We start from the raw sequence: 14,234 nt of genomic DNA on the forward strand, positions 1-14,234 counted from the left end.
GTAGGGTTTGCACATTCTCCCCATGTCTACGTGGGTTTCCTCCTGGTGCTCCAGTTTCCTCCTGGTGTAGTGGACAGCAAAGAGGGTTACCTCAGATTACAACAGGATCTCGACCAGATGGGCCAATGGGCTGAGAAGTGGCAGATGGAGTTTTTCCCTGGAGCGTTGGAGGCTGAGGGGTGACCTTATAGAGGTTTACAAAATTATGAGGGGCATGGATAGGATAAATAGGCAAAGTCTTTTCCCTGGAGTCGGGGAGTCCAGAACTAGAGGGCATAGGTTTAGGGTGAGAGGATATAAAAGAGACCTAAGAGGATATAAGAGAGACCTAAGGGGCAATTTTTTCACACAGAGAGTGGTAAGTGTATGGAATGAGCTGCCAGAGGAAGTAGTGAAGGCTGGTACAATTGCAACATTTAAGAGGCCTTTGGATGGGTATATGAATAGGAAGGTGTTTGGAGGGATATGGGCCGGGTGCTGGCAGGTGGGACTAGATTGGGTTGGGATATCTGGTCGGCATGGACGGGTTGGACCGAAGGGTCTGTTTCCATGCTGTACATCTCTATGACTCTATGTGCAAGTCAGATGAATTGATCATGCTAAATTGCCCTTGATGTAAGGAGGATGAGTCAGTGGTAAATGTAGGGGAATGGGGCTGGGTGGGTTATTCTTAAGGGGTCCGCGTGGATGTTGGGCCAAATGGCCTGTTTCCATACTGTAGGGGATCGAATTCAATTGTTATTCCGGATTTCTGACCAACTGATGACTTGATCAAAGGGCATGTACAAGTTGTCAGAAAAACAAATACCAATCAAGATCACCAGATAAGGTTATATCCCAAACAGAGTAATGAGGGAAGATTCCGATAAAGGAAGACATTCAGATTGCTTCAGGCACTTGACAGAAAACATTTCGTATCTCGAAATATAACAGCCATCCTGACGGTTGAAATTTGTTGCAAAGCATCAACTTCAACTAATGACAACTCATTGGGTTTATTTGTCACATTTTCTTTTGCACAAGTGATGATCTCATTTTCTCTCAGGTGTATATTGTTAGAAAATCAAACAATTTTGAGTGTGTGTTGCTGGAAAAGCACACAGCAGGTCAGGCAATATCAGAGGAGCAGGAGAATCGACGTTTTGGGCCGGAGCCCATTTCCTGATGAAGGGCTTTTGCCCAAAACATCGATTTTCCTGCTTCTCGGGTGCCGCCTGACCTGCTGTGATTTTCCAACACTACTCTAATCCTGTCTCTGATTTCTAGCATTTGCAGTCCTCACTTTTCCCTAATGGAAGGTGTTATCAATGGTGGGGGTTTTTAAAGCACGTAGGCAAAAGTGAGGACTGCAGATTCTGGAAATCAGAGTCTAGATTAGAGTAGTGCTGGAAAAGTACAGTATGTCAGGAAGCATCCGAGGAGTAGGAAACTTGACATTTCGGGCAAAAGCCATTCATCAGGACTGAAGGTTTCAGTCCTGATGAAGGACTTTTGCCCGAAACGTTGATTTTCCTATTCCTTGGATGCTGCCGGACCTGCAGCGCTTTTCCAGCACTACTCTAATCTAAACACCTTCCATTACTTTACTGATGACCAAGGCTCTACTGTAGGCAGAAACCTGGATGGGTTAACTTTGTCCGACTCTGTACAGGACCACAGCTGGGCAATTTTCCACATTATCAGGTATATGCCAGTGTTGTTGCTGTACTGGAAAAGCTTGGTTAGTGAAAGTTACAGTACTATTGCTGGAATGTTGTCAGGGCCCATAGCCTTTACAGTATCCAGTGCCTACAACTGTTTGAAATCCAGTGGCATGAACCAAATAGATCGAAGACCGCCATCTCTAATGAAGGGACCTCTGGGGAGGTCCAGATGGCTTCCACTTTGCACTTCTGGCTAAAGATTATTGCAACTGCTGTAGCCTTTATTTTGCACTAATGTGCTGGGCAACCACAGCATTGAGGAAGGGATGGTTGTGGAGCCCTCTTCTCCAGTGAATTGTTTCATTGTCCACCACCATTCACGACTTGATATGCATAGCTTAGATCTGATCGCTTAGTTGTGGGATCGCTTAGCTTTGTCTGTCACTTGCTGCTTAGCAAGCACTTAGTCCTAAGCAATGAGTGTCCTGTTTTGTAGCTTTGTCAAGTTGATGAATGAGAATTTAAGGGTTGACAGGGCTCTATCTTTGCTGTTGCCATGTGTTTCCTTCAGTTTCATTTCTGGTTTGAGAATTTGATTGTTACAACTGACTGTCTTGTTTGGCCACTTCAGAGGACAGGAGAGAATCAAACTACATTCTGGAGAATCTGGAGTCACAGGTCAGTCATACCAGGTAAGTATGGAAAATTTCTTTTGTTAGTGAACCGCATGGGATTTTCCAACAATGGTTTCATGGTTACTACTAGACTGTTAATTGCAAATTTTTATTGAAATCAAATCTGCTCATGGTGGGTAATACCCAAATTTCTGGATTAATAGTCTAGTGATAATGCCACTAGGTCACTGTCTCCCCAATTGAAATGTATAAAATTGAAGAGCATAGGGCAGACAAAGTTTTTTCCCCCCATGGTGGAGGAATCAATGATGAAGGGGCATAGATTTAAGCTAAGGGGCAGGAGATTTAGAGGGGATGAGGAATTTTTTTTTTCAGCCAGAGGGTGATGGGAATCTGGAACTCACTCACTGCCTAAAACAGCGGCTGAGGCAGAAACCTTCAGAACATTTAAGTAGTATTAGATGTGCACTTGTGATACCAAGTTGAAGAGTGTGGTGCTGGAAAAGCACAGGTGGTCAGGCAGCATCAGAGGAGCAGAAGAATCGACATTTCAGGCATAAGCCCTTCATCAAGATGTCAAGGCACACAAGACAGTGGATCAAGTGTAGGGAAAAAGGGATTAGAGTAGTTAGATGGTAGATAATAATCATTGAAGGATGAAGTTTTTTTTGTGCTGTAGACCTCTATGATTATATGACTGCCCAATTTATGGGAAGCTTCAGTAACTTGCCAAGAAATGGATCTCATCAGAAACGGAACTAACTTTTCACTCATGAATTCAGCACCTTGAACCAACTACTGTTTGCAAGCAACAGTGAAATTACTTTGCTATTCAATTGAATAATCTGGTATAATCAGCCAAAACTACATTTTTCAAAACCAATAATGAATGCATTTTCCCACCATCACATTTGTCATTTAGGGTCATTTGTCAATAATTCCTTTGATCGTGACTGACTAATACAAAGCTCCTTTAGTTGTTGACTATAGTCAATTCATTTAAAAATTGAAGACACCATTATTACTTTCAGGCACCATTAGACCAACAAACTAGTTACTACTGCGATAAGGAAAAATCTTTTCTCAACTTATAAGTGACATTAGAGATAGAGAATTACATTTTTTCAGCAACTAGGTCTTAAATGGAGCATGTAAAACATACTATTCACCAAACTAAAACGTCAACAGAAGTTGACCCAAACATAATTTAGATTAATTGTCAACAATTTCATGTATGCAATACTCAAGGCAACTTAAAATTTCAAGCTCAAAGGGAGTATGATCACTGAAATACTGAATCATAGTTTAAATGCACTGGGAGGAGAGCACAATAAAGTCAGGAAATGGAGTGTGGGAGACGGAGGGAGAAGAGAAGCATTACCATTTAAATGCGAGGAATGCATTCCACTTTCAAAGTTATTAGCTGTTACTCCACTGGCAGAGATTTAAAAAGCTGCTCCCTATCTGTACCAATTTCATTTATATTTAATTTGACAGATTTATCTTCACTTCAATCAATATCAGCTACAGTTAATGTTACTTGATCAAGAACAATTCTTGTTTGTGAATCAGTGCTTATATCCAAGTTCTAAAGGCATTTTAGAAATGTGGTCAAAATTCAGTGTCACTTCACAGACAGAAGTGCTTCAAAAACAAAAAAAAAGGAAAAATGAACAGTACTTTACAAGGTGGCATTTTGAAAACTTGACCTGGTTTTCTTGCAATTGTGCAGACTATGAACAGTTGATCCAAGTTTTGAACTATTAAAGTAAAAAATGTTATATTTGTAAACTGACAACTCACTGAGAACGTTAATAGTTCTGACACTGATGATTCATTGTGCATTCTATCAATATATACAGCTTCACGACACAAAGACCAGAACTGATAAAATCTGAAAAGCAAAAGATAAAATCTTTCTTATTTCAATAATTTTGTATTGCATGAGCAATAATATGTAATAGCAGTGACTTGACATCAAATTAACAGAATCAGTAAACTTTACTCCAACCTTAACTATACAGCACTTCAATCATTCCATAAAATCTTGGATTTTCACTCATGCCACTTCCAAACTGATCCATAATTTTTGTTTTAATCCACAGAAGGTTGCAAAAGCTGCACAAATACATTTGACTGAAGAGGTCATCATGTTCACTTAAGTGGACAGGAAAAGTGCACATTTTTGTGGAGTTTTTTGGACCTGCTGTGTTATAAGAGGTTAATATTCTCATTTTTTTGGGATCAAAGATTCAATCATGCCAAGGCAGATAGGATGAGTAATGCTGGTCTTTAAAGACATCTCACACAATTAGTTTAAGCAATTCCCATCTAATAGGTCCCATTTCATTACAGAAGATTGTACAATCTGGATGTAAGTTTGCTCACTGAGCGGGAAGGTTCATTTTCAGACATACGAGGTAACATAATCAGTGAGCCTCTGGCTTCATCCAGATGTTACCTAGGATGGTGACGAAACGCCTGAAAACAAACCTTCCAGCTCAGCGAGCAAGCCTATATCCGGAACCTCAACCTGAGCTACAAATCTTCTCAAAACTCACTAATTATAAAATCTGGCAATTGTATACGGAATGGCCATGTTTGATTGGGGGATAAGGACAACTTATTTCTCAAACTAGTGATATGAGCTCCAATCAAACTTCATAATTCTAAGATTCTCAATCTCGGTTCCCAACCCCTCAAAACTGCCATAATTCTCAAAAGACCCACTTTAACCCAGATTATTTCTACAACAGCGATCCCATTTCAAGATCTTAATCATGCAATCACAGTTCAGCTGCATGCTTGATTTTTCATCATATTTCCTTCATTTTGTCTCACAATCAGCATGCAATGGATAGGGATTAAGACAGAACTGAAGCTCTTATTCCCTTGCATTACTGTCTGTAATTTTTTTTTAAGAAAAGGAAATATGTATATTTCATCACTCGCCTTTCCCGCACAATCGTAGCAAGATTCTTTTAGAGGTGGTCTTCTTGGAAGTCACAAAATTATTTTGTATTCTTGCTCCAACTAGTCAAGTTTTTTTTCTCATGGTGGACTGAAAATCAAAAAGCCTTGTAAGACCTTATGATATTGCCGTTTGCAAGTTTCTAGGTAAACATGTTGCTGCCAAATCTGTTGCCCGATGCAATTTATTTCTCCAAATGGAACTTAGAGCCCTTTTTAGATGAGTAAAATGGCTGCTGCACAAGGAGATTTCCCACAGTCCCTTTTCTAGATATGGTGTGATCACCTACCATCTGGGCACATCTATACAGACAATCATCTTGGGGGTCTGAAGCAGTCACTGCCAAACAAGACTCAATCACATCAGCAATTTAGGTTATGAGTACTGACGTTTATTACAGTGAAAATAAGTCTTTACCGTTTTGAGATGGAGTCACACGCAATGCACAGAGGAAGTCAAGTGGTACTCAGCAGCCATCTATTGCTGCAAATTCAAGGCACATTGCAAAGTTAAGCAATGGTTCAGCCATTCTATTACAATGAGCCTAAGCATTAACCGTCACTGGTGCAAATATTCAGACATAAACCTTCACAAGAATGAAGGTATCGGTGTGGATTTAACTTAATGAGTTCAGCCAAGGACATAGATGACAAATGTTAAGCAGGGGTCAGTACCATGATGGCAGAAAGGATTTAGAATCGGAGGCTCAGCTCAGAATCAAACATAATACAATGGTTACAAATAGTCTGGTCCACGTTCAGATAGTAGTTAGGAAGAAGGATAGAATCAAGTCAAGCGCTTGTGGAATAAATGGAAGATAAAGCCTTTAACTGCTTTCCAACAATGACTTCATAGTTAGTGGTATAACCATTAATAGGCAGACCCTTCATCTTAATAATGTAGAGGAATTGTAGGCAGATGGTATAGCTCATCATGTCAAATGCTACAGTCAGATCCATATGCAGGAAAAGGGATCATTTACCACTCTCACAGGACGTCACTGGTGACATCTCTCTGATAGTAGCCTGAATGAAACTGTTTCAGCATTCCAGTGATGCGGTCTTAAAAATAGCACTGCAAATTCTTTCCTTGAAAAGTAGTTAGGAAAAACTAGACAAAACTGAAAATGGCATGATTAAAATTTATTTCTTACACAATTACACAGGATTTATGGCTATACTTTCAAACATGCTGACGTACGGAATTTCGTCTTAATGAGAGCAGTTATTCACTAGTTTATGGTTGGATCATGTAGCATTAATCTCAACTAGAGCTTAAAAACAACTTTCAAACAAGACAAACAAAGGGCCAACGAGAACGGAGACAAAATAATTCCAGAAGAAAATTTCCGAAATAGATTGCAAGTGGACAGCAGTCGAGAAAAATTACAAGTGGACAAAAGAAACAAATTTATGGAGGCAATCTGTGAAAAAGTCGACAAAACTAAGGAAAGGGGCAACCAAAACACAATGTTGGATGTTGTGGATGCTGTGAAGGCAGCATCCATTTACACCTGACCACACTGATCGTGGACAGATATGGTAATCAGAAAACCCAACTGATTCTGCAGACAAAGAACACATACACATTTTGTGCCTTTTGAAAGTTAAGTTGAAAGCCATTCTGGAGTTCATTCCTCAGGGCAATTCCATAACCAGAGTTAAACAACCTCATTTAAATTTCAGCAAAGCCTGGCATTTAACTATCTATCATCATCTAACAGGTGCATCATTCACAGCAATACCTCAAATGACAGGGGCAATTAGGGTTGGATGAGAGTGTGAAGCGGGAAAAAAATCCTAAGAAAGCAATAATTGAGATTGATTGTTGAAAATATAACAAAAAAATGAAGGCTCCACATCTGGATGCATAATAACTCATAACAAAAGGAAACACTGGAGTAAATGAACACAGTCTGATTGCCGCTGGGGAGATGTGGTTACAAAAGGACAAATACTGGGCCTAAAATATTGAGGCATCTGACATTCAAGAGGAATGGCAAGCAAGGTAAAGGTGGAAGAGTTGACTTATTCAAGAATGGCATTTACGCAGAAATATAGCCAGGGCTTTTGCCCGAAATGTCGATTTCGAAGCTCCTTGGATGCTGCCTGAACTGCTCTGCTCTTCCAGCACCACTAATCCAGAATCTGGTTTCCAGCATCTGCAGTCATTGTTTTTACCCAGGGAAGTAATAGTGGCATTATTCAGTACTTTTAGAAGGCTGAGGTAGAAGAGATTCTGTTTAGGCAAAGGAATTAGAAGTTATCAAGGGTAAATTGGAGTATGGAATCCAAAACACAAAGATTAGCCATAATCTTATTGAATGGTGGAGGAGACTCAAAAGGACCGAACAGCCAACATCGAATCCCATTTTGCATGCTTGCACAAGAATCCATTACTAACCAATTAGTGCTCTCCTCTCAGTTTAAAATGTTGCTCCTTTTCTTGTGAATACCCTGATGAAAACAAGATGAAAAGTTTCGACAAAATGTACCTTTATTCCAGCAACGTGCAAGTTCTGTATAATCAACTAACTATTTGAATATAATTGATTTTTTCAGTTATCAAAGACGACAAGCAGTTTGAAAACAATTGCTCAATTGCAATTTGGTCACTCAATGGTTCTGCAGAATTCATATCAAAAAGCAAATCCAGCAGCACCAATGTGAATATTACTGAATTCGTCCAAATAACTGTTCTTTGCAAGTAAATAGAATCATAGTGTCAGAGTCATACAGCAAGGAAATTAACCCTTTGGTCCAACTTGTCCACGTCTACTAATTTCCCAAACTAAACTAGTCCCACTATGTGAGAATTTGGCCCATATCCCTCTAAACCTTTTCTATCTATATACCTGTCCAAATGTCTTTTAAATATTGTAACCACACCTGCATCTACCACTTCCTCTGGCAGTTCATGTTCTTGAAAATATCAATTCACAAAATTTGACAAGAAAACAGGTTATTTGTTCAAATTCATAATGCACTTCATGTTTCAAGAAACTGACTACAATTTTTTTAAAAAGCTCCCTCAAAACAAATATGGTATATTGGTTACTGGATCCTGCCTTTCTAACCTGCACACTGTGCTGCACATCTGGAATTCATTTTCACAAAATATTGCACATGTAATAACCATATTATTAAGATTTTGCAAATTGATTATCTCTTAAGATTGCAACCAGTCACTTTTGCAGTCAAACTAAGTTGATTTCTTATCAGCTTTCTTTGGAATCAGGCCAAGTGAGGTTCACATAATTAAGCCCGATTATTGATCTCCTCTCACTGGGGGGAAAAAGAATTGCTTATCAATAGCAATGAAGACTTCAGTTTCACTGCAACAGAGTTAAACTGTGGAATGGGTTAAAGTAATTATAAAGCGGACAGATCATTTAGAGGTGCACTAGAATGGCACAGTAACCAGACCTACATCACCCTGCTCTGAGTATATATTACATTAAATCAGAAATATCACTATCTTGTCCATAATTCAAGATAATTCTTTAGATGTTTAATTTATATCATTCTTCTCAACTACAGTGAATGACTATTATATATCCATAAGGATATGCCAAGTTATGGTAGTTAAAAACAGAAATGTCAGAGTACAAAAAAAGGACCAACCAGAACAACTCGACGCAAGCACTTGATAGTTAAGTGATCTCTGCTTTGACAGCTACCAGATGCCACAACAATCTATAATGGGCACCCCTGGAGAGGTCATTTAAAGGAGAGTCAATGGGTTATTAAAAATCTGAGCTGAAGTGTATACGTGTGTGTGTGTGTGTGTGTGTGTGTGTGTTATATATATATATACATATAGGCCCTAAAATTAACTGTTTGTATTTGCAAACCTGGAATCATGCAACCTCAATATTTAACCTTTAGTTAATCAACATTTAACTCCACTTTCGAGTTATATGCAAAACAAATCAATGTTCACCTCCACAGAATTACAGTCATATTGTCATAGAGATGTACAGCACAAAACCAGATCCTTTGGTCCAACTTGTCCACGCTGACCAGATATCCTAAGCTAGTCTAGCCCCATTTGCCAGCACTTATAACATGTAACATTACACTACAGTACACTTTGGCCCTCAATGTTGCACTGACTGTGAAACCAATCTGAAGCTCATCAAATGTACACTACTCCATTTTCATTCACATGTTTATCCAATGATCACTTAAATACCCATAATGTTGGCAAGTTCACTACTGTTGCAGGCAGGACGTTTGACACCCTTACTACTCAGTCAAGAACCGACTTCTGACATATGTCCTGTATCTATCACCCCTCAATTTAAAGTTACGTCCCCTTGTGCTAGCCATCACCATCCAAGGAAAAAGGCTCTCACTGTCCACCGTATTTAATCCTCTAATCATCTTGGATGCCTCATTAAGTCACCTCTTAACCTTCTTCAAACAAAATAGCCTCAAGTCCCTCAGCCTTTCCTCATATGGCCTTCCATCCATATTAGACTGCATTGTGGTAAATCTTGTCTGCACCCTTGCCAATGTTTCCACATCCTTCCTATAACGTTCAATATTCCAAGTGCGGCCACACCAGACATTTGTACAGCTACATCATGACCTCAAGGTTCCAAAACTCAATCCTTCCACCAATAAAACTAACACACTGTACGCCTTCTTAACAACCCCATCAACCTGGGTGGCGACTTTCAGGGATCTATGCACATAGACAGTGATCTCTCTGCTCATCTACACTACCATTAGCCCAGTCCCCTGTATTCTTATTACTCCTTCCAAAGTGAACCACCTCACACTTTCCTGCATTACACTCCATTTGCCATCTCTTAGCCCAGCTCTGCAGATTATCTATGTCCCTCTGTAACCTACAACATCCTTCCACACTGTCCACAACTCCACCAACCTTCGCGTCATCTGCAAATTTACTAACCCATTCTTCAACACCCTCATCCAGGTCATTTATAAAAATGACAAACAGCAGTGGACCCAAAATAGATCCGTGCAGTACACCACGAGTAACTGAACTCCAGGATGAACATTTCCCATCAACCACCATCCTCTGTCTTCTTTCAGCTAGCCAGTTTCTGATCCAAACTGCTAAATCACCCTCAATCCCATGCCTCCTTATTTTCTACAATAGCCAACCGTGAGGAACCTTATCAAATGCCTGACTGAAATTCACATACATCATATCAATTGCTTTACCCTCATCCACCTGTTTGGTCACCTTCTCAAAGAACTCAGTAAGATATGAGAGACACAACCTATTCTTCACAAACCGTGCTGACTATCCATAATCAAATTATTCCTTTCTCGATGATAATAAACCTCTCTTATAACCTTTTCCAACACTTTATCCACAACCGAAGTAAGGCTCGCTGTCTCTATTCCCCTTCTTGAACAAGGGAACAACATTTGCCATCCACCAGTCTTCTGGTACTATTCCTGTAGACAATGACGACATAAAGATCAAAGCCAAAGTCTCTGCAACCTCCTCCCTGGCTTCTCAGAGAATCCCAGGATAAATTCCATCTGGCCTAGGGAACTTAACTATTTTCATACTTTCCAGAATTGCTATACCTCCTCCTTCTGAACCTCAATCCAGTCTAGTCTAAAACCCCTACATCAGTATTCTCCTTGACAATACTACCTTTTTCCTGTGTGAATACTGACAAAAATATTCATGCCTCTCCTCCTCTCTTTGGACACCACACACAGCTTCCCACTACTGTTCTTGAATGGCCCTAATCTTATATCGGCATTCTTTTATTCTTGACATACCTATAGAAAGCTTTAGAGTTTAGGGTTTTCCTTGTTCCTATCTGCCAAAGACTTCTCATGCCCGCCCCTCCTGGATCATCTTAGTTCTCTTTTGGTCCTGTCTGGCTAACTTGTAACTCTCCTGTAAATTGCTGCTGTGCTGTCTCTTCTGGAATTTATTTGGTTCCCTTCCTGCTGCTTCTGGCTGCCAGTTCCAGTTGTTCGTTGTAGTGACCAGGATACTGGATCTAGGTGTACATGTTTGCTGACGGAGTCAGTGGATGAGTGTCATGCTTCTAGAAATTGTCTGGCTGTCCTCGGTTTAGCTTGTCCGATGATTACTGTATTGTCCCAGTCAAATGTGTCTTCCTGGTCATCTGTGTGTATTGCTACTACAGACAGCCAGTCGTGGCATTTAGTGGCTAGTTGGTGATCGTGGATGCGGATTGCTTGTTATCTGCCTGTTTGTCCAGTGTAAATGTTGTGTGCAGTCTTTGTATGGAGTCTTGTAAGTTACGCAAGTCTTGCACATGGGTATTGGTCTTATATTCCGATGAGTTGTCTGCATGTGGCTGTCGGTTTATGGATGGTCATGAATCAGAGTGGTTGGAGAGGTCTGGCTGTTAGTTCCAAGACATCTTTTACATAAGGTAGTGCTGCTAGTGTGTGGGGTCGTCGCATACATTCATCGCATTGTTTGCCTGCTAGGCATCCACGAAGGAATTTGCAAGGGCATCTGTTCTTGGTGAAGACTCTGTAGAGTCTTCCCTTCGCAAGTCAGGAGTGCTGTAGTATCTTTTGAACAGGGTCCCAATGCAGCATCTCTTGAGTGCGGGTGATTTCTCTTATAGTTCAGGATCTGGTTCACGTGTGTGGCTTTTCTGTACATGGTCTCATTTGATGTAATGGCACCATTTCAATTGACAAAAAATTTGAGCCAGAAAGACAACAGCCTAACTCCCGAACAACAGGACAAACAACACCACGCAGAACTTACCAACAAGAGGAGTATTCTTAAACTACCAGACCTACATTGATGATACGCTTCACATTCAACAACCAAATATATGAACAGATCAATGAAACACCTATGGGCTCACTCATCTGAGCTCATAGCAAAAGCAGTGATGCAAACACTGGAACAAATAGCCCTCCCACAAATCAAATCCAAAAATCTAGATCAGATACATGGACGACACTTTTGTAATCGTTGAGAGAACAGAAATCAAGAACACACCAGATTATCATCACCATGCTCACAGGGGTCAGATTTACAAGAGAGAAGGAAACCAGTCAACTTCCATTCCTAGATGGGATGGTAGTAACAACACAATGGTGAATGCACCATGAAAGTATACAGATGAGCCACACACACCGGCCAGAGATCCTGAACTATAACTGCAACCACCTGAACACACACACACACACAGCTGCATTAGAACCCGGTTCAAAAGGGCCAAAACACTGCAGCATTCCTAATCTGTTAAGAGAAGAACACCACCTCGAAAGAGTCTTCACCAACAGATACACTAAGAAGAAGAACAAAGAAAATTTACAGCCCAGGCACAGGCCCTTTGGCCCTCCAAGCCTGAGCCAATCCAAATCTACTATCTAAACCTGTTGCCAATTCCTAAGCATCTGTATCCCTCTGCTCCCCACCTACTCATGCATCTGTCCAAATGCACCTTAAATGAATCTACTGTGCCTACCTCTGCTGGCAACGTGTTCCAGAACCTACCACCCTCTGTGTAAAGTACATGCCACATGTATCCCCATTAAACTTTCCATTTCTCACATTGAAAGCGTGACCTCTTGTTATGGAATCCTTCACCCTGGGAAAAAGCTTCTCTCTATCCACCCTGTCTATACCCTTTATGATTTTGTAAACCTCAATCAGGTCCCCCCTCAATCTCTTTCTTTCTAATGAAACAACCCTAAACCTACTCAACCTCTCTTCATAGCTAGCACCTTCCATACCAGGCAACATCCTCGTAAACCTTCTCTGTACCCTCTCCAAAGCGTCCACATCCTTTTGGTAATGTGGCGGCCAGAACTGTACACAGTATTCCAAATGCAGCCGAACCAAAGTCGTGTACAATTTTAACTTGACCTGCCAGCTCTTATACTCAATACTCTTATACTCATACCTTATGCCGACTTGACCACTCTATCCATCTGTGCAGCAACCTTCAGGGTACAATGGACCTGCACTCCCAGATCTCTCTGCTCATCAACTTCATTTACAGATGCTGAGCAGACAAACGTGACGAGGACATGCCACGACCCAACACACTAGCCACGTTACCGTATGTGAAAAGGTCTCAGAACGACTTTTCCAACCACTCGGATTCATGATAGCCCATAAATCAACAGCCACACCCAGACAACTCACCAGAACCAAAGACCAGAGACCCATCATGTGTAAGACTAACGTAAATTTACAAGATTCCATGCAAAGACTGCATGAAACACTATATAGGACTAACAGGCAGACAACTAGCAATACTCATCCACGAATACCAGCTCGCCACTAAACGCCAAGACCAGCTGTCCCTAGTAACCATACACAGACCAGGTCCACAAATTCGAATGGGACAATACAACAATCATAGGACAAGCTAAACAGAGGACAGCCAGGCAATTTCTAAAAGTATGGCACTCATCCATGGACTCAGTCAACAAACACATTAACCTAGACCTAATATGCCAGCCACTACAACGAACAACTGGAACCGGCAACTGGAAGCAGTGGGAAGGAAACCAAATAAATTCCAGAAGAGACAGTACAGCAGCGCTTCACATGAGGCTCCAAAGCACTGAAGATGTCACCTACACAGGGGATGAAAGTCTGCCAACCAACTTCCCAGCTCAGCAAACATACCCAAACCATAACAGATTATTGAGTGGAACATGCATTAATACTCACACATCGAAGACATGATTTGCAGATGCTGGTGTTGGACTGGAGTGTACAAAAGTTTAAAAATCATACAAGAGAAAATGAGGTCTGCAGATGCTGGAGATCAGAGATGGAAATGTGTTGCTGGAGAAGCGCAACAGGTCAGGCAGCATCCAGGGAACAGGAGAATCGACGTTTCGGGCATAAGCCCTTCTTCAGGAATGAGGAAAGTTTGTCCAGCAGGCTAAGATAAAAGATAGGGAGGAGGGACTTGGGGGAGGGGCGTCGGAAATGTGATAGGTGGAAAGAGGTAAAGGTGAGGGTGATAGGTCAGAC

At 40.9% G+C, this 14,234-nt stretch overlaps 1 protein-coding gene across 15 annotated transcripts in view; it reads right to left on the reverse strand.

The window, feature by feature from the left end:
• arvcfb (ARVCF delta catenin family member b) overlaps window positions 1–14,234 on the reverse strand; it is a 315,865-nt gene that overhangs the window by 133,504 nt on the left and 168,127 nt on the right. The window contains exon 1 of one of the 15 annotated variants that reach the window (XM_043715410.1): window positions 4,082–4,138. The exons of the other annotated variants lie outside the window; for them this stretch is intronic. Within the exon in view, the coding sequence (XP_043571345.1) occupies window positions 4,082–4,123 (42 nt within the window). The 5' untranslated portion in view covers window positions 4,124–4,138. Of the gene's footprint in view, window positions 1–4,081; window positions 4,139–14,234 lie in introns of those variants that run through there. 15 annotated transcript variants of the gene reach the window in all.

Source organism: Chiloscyllium plagiosum, chromosome 25, assembly GCF_004010195.1.
Source record: "Chiloscyllium plagiosum isolate BGI_BamShark_2017 chromosome 25, ASM401019v2, whole genome shotgun sequence".
NCBI classification, from domain to species: Eukaryota; Metazoa; Chordata; class Chondrichthyes; order Orectolobiformes; family Hemiscylliidae; genus Chiloscyllium; species Chiloscyllium plagiosum.